This window comes from Penicillium atrosanguineum (assembly GCF_028827265.1).
Source record: "Penicillium atrosanguineum strain IBT 20685 chromosome Unknown utg000003l_segment0_segment0, whole genome shotgun sequence".
Lineage (NCBI taxonomy): Eukaryota > Fungi > Ascomycota > Eurotiomycetes > Eurotiales > Aspergillaceae > Penicillium > Penicillium atrosanguineum.
Genome location: NW_026623135.1, coordinates 2,876,766 through 2,894,339, shown reverse-complemented (window position 1 = coordinate 2,894,339; position 17,574 = coordinate 2,876,766). Strand labels below are relative to the sequence as shown.

At 51.4% G+C, this 17,574-nt stretch overlaps 9 protein-coding genes across 9 annotated transcripts; 5 read left to right on the top strand and 4 right to left on the bottom strand.

The window, feature by feature from the left end:
- Positions 1 to 2,549: 2,549 nt before the first annotated feature.
- N7443_004522 (uncharacterized protein) lies at positions 2,550 to 3,035 on the top strand (the record flags this gene model as incomplete). Its single annotated transcript, XM_056884578.1, has 1 exon — positions 2,550 to 3,035. The coding sequence occupies one exon, from the start codon at positions 2,550 to 2,552 to the stop codon at positions 3,033 to 3,035; it is 486 nt and encodes a 161-aa protein (XP_056742856.1).
- A 269-nt stretch (positions 3,036 to 3,304) lies between these two features.
- N7443_004521 (DUF3425 domain-containing protein) lies at positions 3,305 to 4,346 on the bottom strand (the record flags this gene model as incomplete). Its single annotated transcript, XM_056884577.1, has 2 exons — positions 3,305 to 4,173; positions 4,238 to 4,346. The coding sequence occupies 2 exons, from the start codon at positions 4,344 to 4,346 to the stop codon at positions 3,305 to 3,307; spliced, it is 978 nt and encodes a 325-aa protein (XP_056742855.1).
- Positions 4,347 to 4,682: 336 nt separating this feature from the next.
- N7443_004520 (UbiE/COQ5 methyltransferase) lies at positions 4,683 to 5,687 on the top strand (the record flags this gene model as incomplete). Its single annotated transcript, XM_056884576.1, has 1 exon — positions 4,683 to 5,687. The coding sequence occupies one exon, from the start codon at positions 4,683 to 4,685 to the stop codon at positions 5,685 to 5,687; it is 1,005 nt and encodes a 334-aa protein (XP_056742854.1).
- A 182-nt stretch (positions 5,688 to 5,869) lies between these two features.
- N7443_004519 (uncharacterized protein) lies at positions 5,870 to 6,670 on the bottom strand (the record flags this gene model as incomplete). Its single annotated transcript, XM_056884575.1, has 2 exons — positions 5,870 to 6,535; positions 6,632 to 6,670. The coding sequence occupies 2 exons, from the start codon at positions 6,668 to 6,670 to the stop codon at positions 5,870 to 5,872; spliced, it is 705 nt and encodes a 234-aa protein (XP_056742853.1).
- Positions 6,671 to 6,728: 58 nt separating this feature from the next.
- On the top strand, positions 6,729 to 7,247 carry N7443_004518 (uncharacterized protein; the record flags this gene model as incomplete). Its single annotated transcript, XM_056884574.1, has 2 exons — positions 6,729 to 6,740; positions 6,942 to 7,247. 2 exons carry the CDS (start codon positions 6,729 to 6,731, stop codon positions 7,245 to 7,247), a joined length of 318 nt encoding a protein of 105 aa, XP_056742852.1.
- Positions 7,248 to 9,140: 1,893 nt separating this feature from the next.
- N7443_004517 (zinc-binding alcohol dehydrogenase family protein) lies at positions 9,141 to 10,255 on the top strand (the record flags this gene model as incomplete). The annotated part of the gene is made up of 2 exons (XM_056884573.1): positions 9,141 to 9,462; positions 9,552 to 10,255. The coding sequence occupies 2 exons, from the start codon at positions 9,141 to 9,143 to the stop codon at positions 10,253 to 10,255; spliced, it is 1,026 nt and encodes a 341-aa protein (XP_056742851.1).
- A 428-nt stretch (positions 10,256 to 10,683) lies between these two features.
- On the bottom strand, positions 10,684 to 12,186 carry N7443_004516 (acyl-CoA dehydrogenase family protein; the record flags this gene model as incomplete). The annotated part of the gene is made up of 4 exons (XM_056884572.1): positions 10,684 to 10,817; positions 10,896 to 11,488; positions 11,536 to 11,786; positions 11,854 to 12,186. The coding sequence occupies 4 exons, from the start codon at positions 12,184 to 12,186 to the stop codon at positions 10,684 to 10,686; spliced, it is 1,311 nt and encodes a 436-aa protein (XP_056742850.1).
- A 467-nt stretch (positions 12,187 to 12,653) lies between these two features.
- On the top strand, positions 12,654 to 15,800 carry N7443_004515 (sulfite reductase subunit alpha; the record flags this gene model as incomplete). Its single annotated transcript, XM_056884571.1, has 1 exon — positions 12,654 to 15,800. One exon carries the CDS (start codon positions 12,654 to 12,656, stop codon positions 15,798 to 15,800), a length of 3,147 nt encoding a protein of 1,048 aa, XP_056742849.1.
- Positions 15,801 to 16,127: 327 nt separating this feature from the next.
- N7443_004514 (tRNA methyltransferase TRM7) lies at positions 16,128 to 17,408 on the bottom strand (the record flags this gene model as incomplete). Its single annotated transcript, XM_056884570.1, has 1 exon — positions 16,128 to 17,408. One exon carries the CDS (start codon positions 17,406 to 17,408, stop codon positions 16,128 to 16,130), a length of 1,281 nt encoding a protein of 426 aa, XP_056742848.1.
- Positions 17,409 to 17,574: the final 166 nt, after the last annotated feature.

Here is a 17,574-nt window from a genome sequence, read left to right as displayed (position 1 = left end):
TTACACTTTATTATATTGGGCAATAGGGGACGTCGGACTTCTTTCGAGAAGGATGTTACGACCCGATCTAGTGCCTAGGTCTTCCATCGGGGCTTCGCCGAGCCTTCATTTGCAAGGATATCAGAATTGAGACTTGATCATCGTTCCACGCTCTGCCGTATCCTTCCGCTCCGTCGATGAGAGCCAATAATTCCTCACTTGGGTGGCAACATTCGCGTCACTGAGGCTCTATTATTGGTACCACCTGCACTCAGGGACACGGGCCACGGAATTGGGTTTGGTCTCGGTCGACCCATTAAACCATTCGGGAATTGGACAAGATACATCCATTTTCGTTCAGCTGATCTTTCAAGCCTGCAGATGAGGGATCCTGCATCAACCCCCGCTCATGTGTGTGGTTCATCGTCATCCATTTGCTCCTTCGGGCGAAAATGATAGGACCTGGATGCCGTGCGGCGCTCGTCGCAGACACGAACCGTCACACCTTCCACATTCCGCTGAACACATGCAGATGCACCAAAGCTCGGAAGACTGACGTGGCACGTTGCTTCTGGCTCAATGCTGCTGATTCCTGGTAGCGAGGGCTAGCCGGCAAAGACCGCGGGCCGAAATGCGCAATGTTTCTGGACTCCGCGGAGGCGCGCCACTCGAAAAGTACAGGATTATATTCCTGAAATTGAGAAATTCGTGCAGTAGGGCTGTTTTTTTCCAGTTCAAGATGGAAGTGGCTGCATTCAAAGAGTGCCATCTGCAATCCGGTCCTCCGATCCACTCTACCCGGGCATTCATCAATATTGCGCACGATCATCAGAGGCTGCCGCTTCCGCTATGTTTGTTGCCTGATAAATTTGGGGAAGACGATCGATGGCGAGATGTTGAGTTGGCAGCCAGCATCCCTGGACCGGCTCCGAACAGCCTCACGAGGGCGTAATCTCGGAGAGGACCGATCAATATCGAGCAGCGAGCAGGGTACATCAGCCTCGAATCTCTCGAATCAGCATTCCAAGGACCCCTGCCTTTTTGCCTCTGGGCCCGTCTTACCGCTGAAAAAACACATAGCCTCTTCCTTCCTTGGGAGACCCCCTACCCCTTCTGGGCAAGGATCAGACTCAAAAATATGGAAAAAGCGTGGATATGATTCCTGCCCAACAAGCGGCAATGCCGAATGTACTTTCGGAGCCATAGAGAACCGGATCAGTGCCATCGCAGGCTGATTTCGCGGGCCATCAAATTTGGCCATCCGTACTACAACGTTGAAATTGAATTCTCGCACCCGCATACACGCTCCCACTCTGCTGGGCCCTTCTGATCCCGTGATCTTAAAGCGAACGGAGGCTCCCGCACCCTCCACGCGCTTGTCTATGGCCAGGCGACAAATGGTGGCAGGCTTTGTGAGCTTTGGGAGTCAACGGGCAGGAGAGCCACCGCCTACGAGCACGGTCAGCGCGCCCAGATTGGTCGGTTGAGGGAGGATTCCTCACCTGCAGCCGAGTGCAGCACCCAATGACAGATCCCGACTGGGGTGTCGGTCATATGCAGCTAGCAAAAAATATCCCCACACACGATGTGTGAATGACACCGGTGCATACAATCGGCGCCCATGCCGATTATGGCCAAGCCTCACAGGTCATTGGTCGATTGGCGTCCTTCTCGACGCGGGCACTCGCGTCTGCATATCGCCAGGTCATTGTATCTCCACCACGAGGATGTCCATCTGTGCACACATTTTTCTATGAAAACTCACGGAACGTCCCCTCCGTGTCATGATCTCTCCGTTCTTGTTTTAATTTGACCTAATACTCAGCTTCCACGAAATACGCCATCTCGCCGTTCTAGAGCCTGGAATCGTTATCGAGCGATTGTTTGGCCGAATTGACTTCATTAGCTAGCAAATGACACTGCACGTTCCGTGGTTTAGTCCGAGCTGTACGATGACCGATGGATAATGGATCGTCACGATCTGCCACGTTACTGGTTAACCTGTACCCCAACCTGCCTCCGAAGGAATGAATGGGCCTATCCGTCTTCCATGCGCATTCAGCTCATACTCACATCGCAGCAGCCTATGAAGCTAAAACCGTACATGCTGATCAATATGACATTGTGCATGAAAATGCAAGTAAATGATCAAATCCCAGCATACGCCGCACTGCGCCTTTTTGACGGGGGCACCGGACTTTTCCATGAACCGAATAGAAACAAACACTCAATTAACGTATGCGGGGTAAATTGTTCACAGTTCTATCCAGACAGCGATGTTGTCGCCGGATCGGCGCTGGGAAGCTTTGTTCCGAATGTGGTTAGCGGTAGAATGTGACGTCAATATGATATCTCGCAACCTTTGGATTGAACAGAACAAGGCACTCAACGGCCTTTGCAAGCCACCTGCTTCTGTAAAACCCCGTGATTTTGTCATTTCAATTTTCTCTTTACACTTTGATTTCATCTTCACGTTGACTCACTTCACTGTACAACCAACAAACTCTATACATCTCTTTACAACTATACACCCTTCCATATTCGCCTGCATCCCCATACTCCAGGTCACAATGTGGAAAAGCGTAATTTCCAGCGGCCAACAGGCAGCTCGAGCAGCTCAACATATCTGCCCCATGCCGAGCCTCTGGGCACCCTCCGTCTCTACAGCACCCATTCGCACTTTCAGCGCCATCCCCAAGCTCCAAAAAGAAGACCAAGCCAATCCCTGGAATCGGGAATCACTGAATCCTCAACGCTCAGAAGTCAACAAGTCCGGTACGGACGACGAGATTGCGCACCACGACACTGCATTCGATCCAGACAACACGGCGCCGGAGCATGAGCTCGAGGCGACGGAGCAGGAGGCGAAGTCGAAGGGAGAGAAGGGAACACTAAATATGAGTCCTGCTAATAAAGATGTTCATGCTTGGAAGGGCCCTAACGAGGGAGGTCCGGAGAGGAATGAGAACCGAGGAGTGTCTAGCTCGAGAGGGTCGCCAAATAAGAGGAGGACTATTCACGTCAAGGAGGATGGGACTCATGTTTCGTACCGGTGAAGGTGACCGGGGATTCGTCTTTCATGTGTGACATTTTGGTGTTTGGTGTGTGTTGCTAGCGTGTGTATGATTGTATATGCCACCTTCAGAGAAAAAGATATTCTGTAACATTAACGCGCGGAATGTGTACGTTTCTAAGCAGTAGTTTTCCAATAATGTACCTGACCAACAGGTCTACCTCTTTTCATCCTATGCAAAGTTTTTGGTAGCAGTAGAAAGATGTTGAGAAGGAACTGAGGAACCAATGCGTGTAGGCCTAAGTAGAGTATCTATTCGGCTGGGCTATACGTGACAGAGAACCGCAACGGCTTTTCTCCTCTTACTGCTCTCCACCGATTACTCGATTCTATCAATTCTTCACATCCCACCACTGTCCAGGCCCACTTCTTCAGAAACCCTGGCGTGGCCTCCCAGCTATCAACAGTGTGAGGCTCGCCCCATACAATAAGTCCATTCCGATCCGCCGTGACTTCATCATCCTCCGCTGAAATAACAAGTCCTCTGATCTCCGGCTCAATACCCAAGCAAACAGACTGAGAGCCGAGGACATCGAGCAGATCAGTACATGCATCGCCAATAAGATCAGCAATAAATTCATCATGGTTGAAGGAAAATTGCCATCGAATCAGGTTCTCCCGCATAGCCTGGAACGGAAGCAAATTGAACCATATAGAGTGCAGGATGCTCATCTGCGACGGGGTGGGGTTGAGATCATCAGGGATGCCAGGGCCAGTGGGGAGAACAACTGAATACGAATGACGCAGCTCGTCCAAACTAGCAGGTTGGCTATCTCGAGTCCATGAAACTGCAGACTGACCTAGTGTCAGTTTATTGATGTATAGACCTCGAAAGACGTTGTATTGGATTAGGTGGAGTAAATTGTCGGCTGATAGCGGCGGATTTGGAGGGTGTTGCTCTAATGTCGTCGGGCTGATTGGCAGGCCTGCAGCCGACGGGGGATCTACCCCTGAAAAATGTGGGGACATTGATGCCTTTGGGATCTTTGTGGAAGGTTGGATGACATGTAAAGCGTTTGATTTGGTATTGGTTGGCTCGGACTCGTTGCTGTTGAGCCGCCACCGGGAAACATTGTATGGATGGCTGTCTTGTAACTGGCGTTCCGCTCGTAGGCGAAGACCTGCTCATATTTCTTAATAAATCTAAACAACAAGAGAGCCGTATTCTGCGGTGAGGATACTTACGGCGGGCTCTCTGGTTTAGCCGGTTCTGGACCGTCTTCTGCTTTCTTTTATCATCCACATCAACGATGCTATTGACCAGCTGGGGCTGAAATGCCGTAGAACTAGGCATGTTTATATCGTGAGAAGCAAGCTAAGATGACAGAATCTCCTTCTCAAGTCGCGAAAGACGACATCTGTCACAAGGCTTGATGATTAGGGTATCAGGCTAAACCGTAAGCGGTAAAAAGCGTCAGCCGTGGGGGCGAGAAGCCGTTCAGAGTTTACGGTCTTATACCCATATAGTGGATCCTTCCGCATTTGGCTAAAATGGTCAGCTAAAGTAGACCTAGATAATATAACTCCAGCTCTTGAGAGAAGGTATTTAAATATCGTCTTCTGCTCGAGTGGAGTAGCGGAAATAATCACAACAGCCAGCTAAAACTACCAACATCTCAAGCAATACAATATGCCTTCCTACACTGAAGCTCATGCCGACCCCAAGGGCCCTAATGATGCCCGCCCAACAGCTATGCAAATCATTAAGGATGAAGGCATGGAAGGGAAACTCACTGGAAAGGTCGTCGTCATTACCGGTGTTTCCTCCGGTATTGGCATCGAGACAGTCCGAGCCCTCGGAGCTACCGGAGCCACCCTTTACCTGACCGCTCGAGACTTGAACAAAGCCAAGGGAGCACTTGGAGACATCTTCGAGCCCAGCCGAATGGAGCTTGTCCAAATGGACAATGCATCATTGAAAAGCGTGCGGCTCGCCGCCAAAGCCATACTGGAAAAGACGAGCAAGATCAATATTCTCATCGCAAACGCCGGAATCATGGCTGTCCAGAATCTACGACATACTGAAAGTGGCTACGAATTGCAGTTTGCAACCAATCATCTTTCCCACTTCCTGTTATTCCAGCTCCTCAAGCCCGCACTTTTGGCTGCCTCTTCTGCAGACTTCCAGTCGCGAGTTGTCATAGTAGCTTCCGCAGGACATCGGCCCCACGGTCTGAATGCTTCTGACAACTACCACTTTCAGAAGGGCGACTATGATCCTCGCAGCGCATATACTCAGTCGAAACTGGCTAATGTCTACATGGCCAATGAGATTGAGCGTCGGTACGGATCCCTGGGTCTGCATGCGCTCAGTCTTCATCCCGGCGTCATTGCGACTGCTTTGGGTCAGCATATGCCCGATGAGGTGATCCAGGGGATGTTGCAGGATCCAGAGATGCTCAGGAACCTGAAAAGTATTCCGCAAGGAGCATCTACTACTGTTTGGGCTGCTGTTTCGAAGGAATTGGAGGGCAAGGGAGGGCTATATTTGAGTGATTGCTCGGTGGCTGAGCATGATGCCGAGGATGAGAGTCCACTTAGTCCGAAGGCTACCAGCCATACTTATAATGTCGATGAGGAAGCTAGACTATGGAAGGATTCATTGGAGATGGTGGGTCTGTCTAAGGAGGAGTGAAGATGGAAAGAGAAAACGAGAAAGAGCAATCGTGTGATGTCGATATAGTGTTCAATTTCATGTCGTTTCCGTATTAATCATACGCGTTTCCTTCCCTCAAAGTAACCGATAAAGATACCCGGAAGTGCTCATGGGATGAACATCGTACAATCAACACGAGCATCAAGACGCAGCCTCAATAATCAAGACTCATTAGCAAGAGCAATAATGCTCTTCCCCTCAATAGTCCACACCTTCTCACTACCGTCAGGAATATCCCCTCTTAAGGCCTTCAATCCTGCATTAACAGCCGCCTTACCAATAACATCCGCCTCCTGAGCCCATCCATCTTTCAAGCTCGAATGAAGCTTCCCTGCCCATCCCGCAATATACCGAATGCCAGCCTCTAGGGGACGACTCTCCTCCCGGGTCCCCGAGATCAAACCAGGGCGCAGAATCACAGTCCGCTCAAATCCAAGCGCTTTCACATCCTCCTCAATCTCGCCCTTCATGCGTGAGTAAGGAATATTGGAAGTCTTGTTTGCACCTTGCGAAGAGATCAAAACGTAGACTTTGGTGCCGGCGTCGCGCGCAGCCCGTGCAAGCTCGACGTTCAGTCCGTGCTCGATCTTGTGCTGGTTCTCAAAGCCGCCTGCATTTGCGCGTGTTGTCGCGAAGGCGGACATGAAGATCTCAGGTGTGGGTGTCAGTGCCGAGAGCTGCGCGCCCCATTTCGAGGTGTCGTCCGATACAAAGGTCGTGAGCTTGGTCTGGGGAGCGGCCGTGGCTGCTTGGGGGGTTCGACGGGAGATTGTGTCGATGCGATGCACGCCATCGTTGGAGAGGAGGCTGGTGAGGATGTGAGAGCCCTGTTTATGCGGCACAGGTTCAAAGTTTAGCGGGGAGGGAGTCTTGGTTTATGCTGCCGTAGCAAGGGTAGAGTTGGGGTTTCAGTTGGAGCTTACCACCATGCCCGTAGATCCAATCAGTGCGACGTTAGCCATATTGCTTTCAGAATATTTATGCGGAGTAGCTTGAAGTGGAGTTTGGGGGATGCGCAAGATGGGCACTTTCGTCATTATTACGGGCTAACCTCAAATAGGAAGTCTGCTTAGCTTATGAAAGCCTAATTACTCTTTCTGATCTACATTTCGCTGACAAGAAGCTATAATTGATGTGTTGACAGCCTTAGTCTAACTTATGACATGACAATATTGATTTAGCGATTTCTACAGATGGGAATCTTGTTTGGACCGAGATCGCCAACTTGCATAGCTCCGCAAGGGAGGTGATATTGACGCACTTTATGCACTTCACACCCTGCTTCTCAGCGACTTCTCGAATGTTATAGTTCTCGGCCAAGCTCGTACGAAGCGGACCCTGGGGGTGACAGATGCTGCTCTCAATAATCGCTCCCTGGATGAAGCCCTCATTCAAAGGGCTGTTCAATACATGGTAGATAGCAGCAGAGCCAGCAGACTGACCTACAACAGCTATGCGGTTATGGGCACCACCGAGCTTGTGGATCCGCTTCAAAGCCTGAATATGAAGGAGAACATCCCAATTACCGGAGCTCTTTAGGCCGGACTCCTTCTCGAACTCCTCGGAGAGCTCGGAACCATAACAATAACCGAGTTCATGACTAGCTCTAGCGCTGTGTAACCCCGCTTAGAAACCCCCGAATTTATCTTCGAAGGATCATATGCAGCTTGGAATAACTTAAGGCTGAATTTCAAGGCCCCCATGACAACGATCGGTCTCATCAATTCTATTATACCGCACCCACGTGCTGTCTGTACATATAAATCATTAGAATGCCTTGGTGCGAAAAGTCGTCCTCGGAAATTCCAAGAGTGTCTGGATGTCGAAATCATGGGAGTGAAAACACTCTAGATATGTGCAGATGGCTTGGCCCTCTAACAATAGCCGCCGGGACATCCACCAAATCCCACCATGGTAAAGCTTAGCATACCAAAGAGCCAGCGCCAAAAGCAACCGTGGATCCTTCGCTTCTAACAGTCCCCTGACCTGTGAAGAAATGCCGCTAATAAAATAAATAAAGCTCACGATACTCATATATATGGGAGAATCCATATAAACTACTTGAGCAAGTTGCACCCCGATAGTGTAGTATGGGTCTCTAGTAACACCCAGTCGAATGTCGCGATCGTCGAGGTTGAAAAGACGAATGAACGCTGGAGGGAGGTTGCATAGGAGAGCGTCTGTGTTGACATTGGAAGCTGGGAGCAGTTCATGGGTATGCATGGAAGCCAAGGTCATGGAAGTGGGGTTCGGTGGATAAGACTGGGTGATTTTCCATATTTGCTCTTTGCCGTTGTTCATGCGTAGCCAATTTAGATCTGATGAAGACGGGGACTTGAGTGGCCACGCTTCTTCTGGAGATCTAGCTGCAGTGTGGCAGAAGGATATAGTCCAGAGGATAGCTGCTGTGCTGAGCAAAGCAACCTGCATGGAGGCAGCTGTGTGCTCCTCTGCGTGGCACAGCTGTAATGATGACAGGCGGTCATTGAACGACGATACGGCTCGGTACCACTGAAAAGATTCGGCCACAGTGAGATTTGAACAAGAAATTGACGTATCAGTCATTAGCAGATGACGGTCGTGCATCAGGGTAAGGGTGGCGACCGCATGCATCAAGAATGGGTGCTGATACGGCATATAGCTTAGCAGGGTCCTGACTCATCCGCCGCAGACGATCCTAGCTTACATATAGTGCCAGACTTGTGACCTCATTCTGATAGATTGCTAGTCGTTTGCCGATACTAACGGTGGGCGCAGTTCGCACTTGAAACTTGGCAAGGATTTGGTCGCTCGGATGCTGCCAGTAGGATACCTCTGGAGGCAATGTGGGGGTCATGATATTCTCCATCGGAGCTCGGAGAACAGAAACTGTCCGATCGTAGCTGCAAGTAACTCCGTAGATGGTGCATCGCTTGCAAGCTGGTGTCTTCTCGTCACACTAAAGCGAAGTCAGGTCTCCGAAACAAGAAAATTGTAAGGGTGGCTTACTTTCACATTACGAAGCTTGCAGTTACTACAACCTTGTCGTGACTTTCTATGTGGCTGAATCTTACGCATTCTCTTGCTCTCCATGTTCGCATGAGTGCTGCTAGAAGGGTTGAGCTAATCTTCGAAGCTTTCGAGAGGTGATATGAGAGGCGCATGCTTACAGTTCACGCTAACCCTGACTCGGATTCACCAATCCATCAGCCCCACATAGCCTTTGCGCTAAGCCCCGATTCGGATGATGCCATACATCGTATTCCACGAGGCATATCTCTTAATTCCGAATGCCGGGCAGATTATAATATAAAAGGCTTCAGGTCTGGATACAAGCCTGAATTAACACTTCTACTTAACGCGGACCATTCAACTCTTAATCCTTTTTTTTAATTTACCCATTAAAGGCGTCGCGGACTCAACTTTCCAACCTCTATTCACAGACCCACAACCATGTTCAACAACCAAGCCGCCTGGCTGGCAGGAAACAAAGTTCACCCCCTTCAAGTCAAATCGGCAACTTACACTAGCCCACGCGAAGGCCAAATTGTAATCCGCAACTACGCCACAGCCATCAACATAATCGACTGGAGACTGCAAGACCTCGGAACTTTCATGATGTACAACTGGATCAAATACCCTTGCATCCTAGGATCCGATGTGGCGGGTGAAGTGGTCGAGATTGGATCGCGAGTAACACGCTTCAAAGTCGGAGATCGTGTGGTCGGTCAAGCCGTGGGAAAGGATGAAAAGCGCAATACCGATGCCGAGGGGGGTTCCAGCTTTTTGTGGTGCTACTGGACCATATGGCATCGCCTATCCCTGATTCAATGCCGTATGAAAACGCTTGTGTGCTTCCTCTAGCCATCTCTACGGCCGCTTGTGGCCTTTTCCAGACAGATCAGCTTGGACTTCAACTCCCTTCCGTCAATTCCAAGACCAGGGGCGAGACCCTGCTGGTTTGGGGCGGCTCAACCAGCGTGGGCAGCAGTGTTATCCAGCTCGCCGTGGGTGCTGGGTATGAGGTCTTCACGACGGCATCACCGCATAATTTCAACTACGTGAAGAAGCTAGGTGCGGCTCAGGTCTTCAACTACAGAAGCAAGACAGTCGTGAATGAGATAGTAAAGGCCTTCCAGGGAAAGAAGGCCGCTGGCGCTATTTCCGTGGCTTCGGACGGAACAGAGCGCTGCATGGATATCCTAGCCCGGTGCGACGGGAAGAAAATTGTTTCCTTAGCTGCCTACCCGGTTCCCGACAAAGTGCCCGCTCATTTTCCCATTTTGCAGACTATGTTCATGTTCCTTACTCGCAGCCTTGTCTATTGGTTCAAATCCAAAACCATGAGTGTCAACTACAACATGATCTTTGCGACTTCTCTCGTTGAGAATGGGGTCGGAAAGGCTATTTTCGAGGGTTATTTGCCCCACGCTCTGGAAAGCGGTAAGTTTCTGGCGTCTCCAGAGCCAATTGTGATAGGAAATGGGTTGGAAAGAATCCAGGATGCCCTAGATCACCATAAGATAGGGGTGTCTGCCAAGAAAGTGGTTGTTACTCTGAAAGACTGAGAAAGCCTCGGAGAGGCACCGCGGTGTCAAAGATGACTGTCTTTCCCAACTTTTTTTCTTTGCAACTTTCCAATGTCTCTCTCGATTTATGTTCAACTATTCCTTTACTTGGCTATCTAAGAAAATCGGCAGAAGTTCAATAGTTCACGTGAAATTAGAGATCTCACTGGGGTAGTATTTTGGAATCGTGCCAAACAATAATGAAGACATTGATATTAATTTATCGCTAAATTTATTGACATGGCTTTATCCCTGGCAGTATCAAACACTTGAAATAGGTCTTTGAACAATACATTGGAAAAGAGCAAGACTAAATTTAAGAAGAGGTTGAGAAGAACCGATTTAAGAAAAGTCTTTGGAGAAGGTCATTCAGATGACGAGATCATATAATTTAGGGATCTTAAAATTTGGTCTAGGTTCAAGTACAATCAGATCTTTGAGCTCTGGACTAGCTTCTTCTCCTGTGCTTGGTAGATCTTGACTAACTGACGCACGGACAAGTCGAGCAAGACATCTTCTGAGCCACCCGGAATGCGAGCACCAGGGACATCACGGAGAATTGCTGCAAGAGGAAGAAATATTAGCATACATAATTACAGATAGGTGTATTAAGAGGGGCACTCGCCTTCAACAAGCTCACCCTGACCGGTTTGAGTGAAGCCATTGCCACCAAACAACAGGACAGCAACCTGAGCGCACTCATTTAGGACCATCGCCGACTTGGCCTTTGCCAAGGCAGTCAACCCACCAAGCTGACGATCGCCTTCTTCTTTGGTCATATGGCTCAACTGGTAGAGGATCTGCTCAACCCAGGCCCACATGGTCTCAAGCTCGGCACCAGCCTTGGCGAGCCGATGACGCACAACAGGTTGATCCATGAGTGTTTTCCCAAATGCTTCACGCTTGAGGCAGTAGGAGAACGCAGCAGATAGAGCCACACGAGCCTGGCGAGTAACACCGACGGCAATGATGAGTCGCTCGTGATTGAAGTTGGTCATGATGATACGCATGCCATCACCTTCTTTGCCAACGATATTCGACACGGGCACCTTAACATCGTCCAGCTCAATATAGGTCGTTCCACCGGTAATCTGGCCCGAGACCTTCAGTCGGCGCATTGAGACACCGGGATGGTTCTTTAAAGGCACGACTAGCACGGAGAGACCAGAGGCTCCCTTTCCGCCAGTCCGGACGGCCATGGTTGCGTAGTCAGACCAAATACCGTTTGTGATCCTATAGTCTGTCAGTGTATTCTAAGGTATGGTTGAGATCTGACCGACCATTTCTTTGTTCCATTGACGATATAGTGCTTGCCGTCTGCGGTCTTGACGGCAGTTGTAGTAATGTTCGCAACGTCACTACCGGCCTCGGGCTCTGTGATCGCAATACAAGCTCGCTTCTTGCCCGTGAGAAGATCTGGGAGGAATCGCTCCTGTAGCTCCTTGCTACCGAATTTGACAATTGGGGGAATGCCAAAGGCGAAACCGGCATTTAATGAGCCACTAGGACCACTCAAACCTGACCGTCCCATCTATATATGAACAGTTTCATTCAGTACTGTTTGTTTGCGAAAGGCAAGGTTCCGTAGTTGTTCTTACCTCATCACAATAAATACCGGTATAGGTATAGTCCCAATCCTCCACCTTGACTCCCAAGATATCATTGATCCCCAACCGCTTGAGCCAGTCCACGGGAAGCGGGGCGGGCATGTTGGGCAAGAGCATGTTGGCCTTGCAGAAGGTGTGGAAAACATGCTCGGGGACAGTCCCAGCCTTCTCCCATTCCATCGCATGTTGAATCAGATTCTCCCAGGCAAATTTGCGGCATGCTTTCTGGAAGCGAAGGTGGGCGGGCGTGATGTATGGATTTGGGAGCCCGCGCAGGTAGGGCGGCTCGGAGAAAGGAACGGGGTTTGGCGAGTTTGCCGCCATGGTGATTTACTGTAAAATAGATGTAGGATTTGACGCCAAATCCGGGGTAGTGAAAACAGGGGCGAAGGTGGGCCGAATCGCTCACACTTAAAGAGCAATTCATTAGCTCCTTCTCCGCAATTGCATGGGGCCCCCCCAGACCGAGGCTCGGTGTTGCCCTTTGTGCTCCGCATCACATGACAATGTTATGCAGCATAAACTAATTAGTCAGCTGGCCGAATGCGGGTCTGGTGCTCTGCCACCGCCCTGCTTATCGATAAGGGAAAATTGCAATTGCGTGATTGCGTGCTTCGCCACTAAACCCGATCTGGTAAAATGCCTGGGGATTTTTCTATAGAGGCGGGTTTCCGGCGATTGTTCCCCTCTCTCTCTCCACATTTCCCCTTGTTTGTGGTGATTCACTTCTTGTCATTTTTAAGAGATATCTGTGCTGTGTGCGCGATATCTGGACAAGTTCATATTTCACCATGAGCGTACCGAATCCGGCTTTGTCGGCCTTGTCCGGCCCGACTTATACTACCGCCCAGACCCTGATCCAGCAGGTGGCGTATCTGTTGAGTGACAAGATCTTTTCGTATTCGCCGGAGACCTTCGATCTCGATGCTGCTCTGCAAGCATGGTCTGAACAGAAGGAGGCTAATGCCAATGGCGAGTCTCCCGTTGTCCAGTCTCTCGAGACCCGCCAGGGTGCCGGAAACATGGCTCTTGGATATCTCTTCTCCCAAGACTTTGACCTGAAGAAGCGCCATGTTCCTCAGGGTATCGTCGCATCCTCTGCTACCCTTCCTTACATGCGTTCCGCCCTGGAGCAGCTTTCTCTACTATACTCTGTGGCCAGCCCGGTGGCGGCTCACGTCGCTGCTGTCGACTATACCAGCGAGGAAGGTCTGGTTTCAGACTATGCTTCGGCCCTCTCTCTGGCTGAGGACCTCGGCCTTGGCCTGGTCTCCAGTGGTTCTGCCCATGAAGCTCAGCACATGGCTCTTTTCACCACTCTGCTGTCTTCGCTTCTGCCTTCAATCCACATCTATGATGGCGTCCGTGTTGGCCGTGAGACCACCCGTGTCATTGATGTTCTTGGCAAGGATGGCCTAAACAACACCTATGAGACTGTTCGAAAGACCATCGATGACACTCGCAACCGCCACCTGGATGCCCAGGGCAAGGTTCTCGAGCTGCTCAAGACCCTGAACGGCGAGCTCGGAACCGACTATGGTGCTTTCGAGTACCACGGCCACGCCGAGGCCGTTTCCGTCCTCGTTGTCTTTGGTACCGTCGAGGCCACTCTCGCAGCCCAAGTTGCCCGCTCTTTGGCCAAGGATGGTGTTCACATTGGTGTTGTCAACGTCCGTGTTTACCGTCCCTTCGTCGAGGAGGAGTTCCTCCGCGTCCTCCCCAAGACCACCAAGACCGTTGGTATTCTTGGCCAGGTTGCCAATGAGCAGGCTGTCCAGGAGGAGGGTGTTCACTCTGCTCTCTACGAGGATGTCCTTGCCGCCTTGACCTTCGCCACCGACCGTGAGCAGGCTCCGGCTGCTGTCGAGATCAAATACCCTCGTTCTCAGACCTGGGATCTGGTCAGCACTGCTGCTGCCTTCCAACGTATCTTCTCGAAGCCCATTCTCCCCATCGACAGCGTCACCAACGAGACTGCTCCTCTGCAGCTGCTCGACCCTGCTGCTGTCCAGGAGTACACTTTCTGGGACGTTGATAACTCCGTTTCCGAAGATGCTGCTCGTATTCTCAGCCAGGCCCTCGCCGCTGACTCGGCCAGCAACGTCACCACCAGCAAGGTTCACGATAACCTCGTTCAAGGCGGTGCCATCCGCGTTGACATTCGCAAGAGTGCCAAGATCCTGGATGCTCCTTACGCTATTGCTGCTGCTGATATTTCCTACGTTGGAAGCATTGCTCTGCTCAATGACGTCGATGTCCTTGCTTCCGTTAAGGACAACGCCAAGGTCATCATCAGCGCTCCCGGTATCAAGGATGAGGACCTGGAGAAGAAGCTGCCGGCCACCTTCCGCCAGGCTGTCGCTCAGCGCGGTATCTCTCTCTTCGTTGTTGACGCTTCCGCCAACGATGACTCCTCTCTCGAGACCCTCATTGTCCAGGCTTCCTTCCTTCGTGTTGCTCTGCCCACTCAAGAGGGCCTTGCCGCCAAGAAGCTGTCCGCCATTGCTGGCAATGCTGAGGCTCTGGAGAATGTAATCAAGGATCTTGAGAAGGTCCTCCGCCAGATCGAGATCCCCGAGGCCTGGAAGGAGCCCGAGGGTGTCAGCGAGGCTGCTCAGCTCCCCAAGGACATTGCTGCCAACAGCTTCGCTCCCTTCGACAAAGACGAGGCTGAGCCCCCGACCCTCCTCAAGGGCTGGGAGACTGCTGCCCGTGGCCTGGCCTTCAAGGAGGCATACGGCACGAAAAACGCTCTCCGCCCTGATCTGGCGACCAAGACTTTCACTGTCCACGTCAAGGAGAATCGTCGCCTCACTCCCGTTACCTATGACCGTAACATCTTCCACATCGAGTTCGACCTCGGTGACTCCGGGCTCACCTACGACATCGGCGAGGCTCTGGGTATCCACGCCGAGAACGACCCCAAGGAAGTTTCCGACTTCATTGCCTTCTACGGTCTGGACCCCGATTCAATTGTTGAGGTTCCTAGCCGCGAGGACCCCGCTGTTCTGGAGAACCGCACCATCTATCAGGCTCTGGTCCAGAATGTCGACATCTTCGGTCGTCCTCCCAAGCGCTTCTACGAGGCTCTTTCTGAGTTCGCCAGCGACGAGAAGGAGAAGACCGACCTGCGCACTCTGGGTGGCCCCGACGGTGCCACTGAATTCAAGCGTCGTTCCGAGGTCGACACTATCACCTTCGCCGACATCCTGCTCGAGTACCCCTCGGCCCACCCCGACTTCCACGAGATTGTCCGCATCATTGGTCCTCTGAAGCGCCGCGAATACTCCATCGCCTCGTGCCAGAAGGTCACTCCCAACTCCGTTGCCTTAATGATCGTCGCTGTCAACTGGACCGCCCCCAACGGTACCGACCGCTTCGGTCTGGCCACTCGCTACCTGAACAGACTCGAGGTCGGCTCTCCCATCACTGTCAGCGTCAAGTCCAGTGTGATGAAGTTGCCCCCCAAGTCCACTCAGCCCATCATTATGGCTGGTCTCGGTACTGGTCTGGCCCCCTTCCGTGCCTTCGTGCAGCACCGTGCTCTCGAGAAGGCCCAGGGCAAGGAGATCGGCTCCGTTCTCCTGTACATGGGATCCCGTCACCAGCGCGAGGAGTACTGCTACGGAGAGGAATGGGAAGCCTACCAGGAGGCCGGTGTCATTACTCTGCTTGGCCGTGCCTTCTCTCGTGACCAGCCCGAGAAGATTTACATCCAGGACCGCATGCGTCAGTCTCTTCCTGAGATTATGCAGGCTTACATCCGCGAGGAGGGTGCCTTCTACCTCTGCGGACCTACCTGGCCCGTTCCCGATGTCACCGCCGTCCTCGAAGAGGCTATTGCCGCCGAGGCCAAGGCCAACGGCAAGAAGGTTGACACTCGCAAGGAGATCGAGAAGCTCAAGGATGAGGAGCGTTACGTTCTGGAGGTGTACTAGATTTTTGGAGACTGTGGCATGTCATGAACTGACGATTGGCATTTCCTTATTTCGTCGATTCCCCCCCCGCTTTTAGATTTTACTTCAGCCCAGCGCAAATCCTGCTACATAGACTCCAAAATGCATTGGCGATTCATTCAAACGTTTCATACCCTTATTTTCTCCTCGCAATCATGTCGAAATTTAGATACTTAGGTCATGATCATAATTGATTTATAATGGCTGGGTATTTATTCAGAACCAGACTCTCCTGTAATAGCCTCTACGCAAACGCCATACAATATTTCATAATCGTGTCGTCTATACATCCAAGTAAAGGCATGCCAATCAAGCCTTGGCCAATGGCACTAGCTTAGTCTTTCCATAAGCACCTCCCTTCTCCTTCCTCAATTCCAAAGCCCTCCGATACGGTGGTGCAGTAGGCGGTTGCACCGGATCGAGACTAATGTGGCCCGGTGGAAGAGTATAAGAAGCATCTGAGTCCCAAGAGGAGAGATCACCACAAGCGATGAACGAAGGGATCCACCGATTCTCTTCCGCGAACTTGTTGGCAAGCTTCTGTGCCGGTGGTTGGTCACCCGGAGCGGACTGAATGTGTCGAATTTCCGTAGTGTGAGTTCCAATCGTGTTGGTGGTCTGAGTCACTGCTGCTCTGGCACAGGAATCTTCGTCCACCTCATCCTGTACTTCAACACCTACGTTTCCATCATCTGAAACAGGCCTCGGGGCCGCGGCGCCTCCGAACAGAGGATTCTTCAACGCTGCCATCCCTACTAGTCCTTCCTCTCTTATTGGGGGAATGAATCCCTCACAGACAATGAACGCTTCAAGACTGCTAGCACGGCTACTGCGGGGCTTAGCAACACTCACGCGCTCGAAGACAGTGCGTAATTGCGCGTAGAGAAGGTCGACATCACGGCCGCGGAAAATCTTAGCCACGAACTTGCCGCCCGGGCGGAGAACGCCCATGGCGAGGTTAAGTGCCGCAAAGAGTAGTTGCGACTGGATATAGATGTCCAGATCGTGGAGGCCTGTTACATCGGGAGCTCCATCTGAAATTACGAGATCGACGGGGTGTGGTTGTCTGATTTCGGCAGGAGGATGTGATGTAGAATCGGATGTTGACGATACGTAGGCTTCGGGATCCAATGCGCGCAAGAGAAGAGGGATGGTGGAGGGGTGTGTGATATCGGCTTTGAGGGTGGTGATGCCTTCGAGCGGGGCCATAGGTTGTAAGTCAATTGAAACAATCTTGACATTTTCGCGCGGCTTTAATTCTGCGTCTGGGTTGCTCTCTCCGATTTGAGTTGGAGCTTCGTTGGGTGTCTCGCCGTCCTGCAAGGCCTGTTTGTCCCGCCGCTTCTTGTCGATCCATGTCCGCCGGCCGAAACTCTCGCCCTTGATCAAGACGCGACTGAGTACTTGACTCCAGCTTCCAGGTGCAGCGCACAGGTCCACGACTCTTGTGACTTTTTCGGGGTTCTCATGCTCGAAGAGATCGAATTGTTCGTCGATCTGGATCAATTTGAAGGCGGATCGAGCTCGCCAGTTCTGTTCTTTAGCGAGGCGGTAGTACGCATCGCGCTTGTCCTTGGAAGACTTTCCCATGTCGAATTGAGGGTCCCGATGCTGTTCGGAGGATTTTCAATCGCGGGATTGTTCAACGTGGGGAGCAAATCGATAAGATTTGCGGGCGGACTTTTTCTGCCGTCTTTTTTTCTCTGCGACTTCCCCGAGCAGCTTTTTTTTCTGTTCTAGCCAAACACAGCCACTT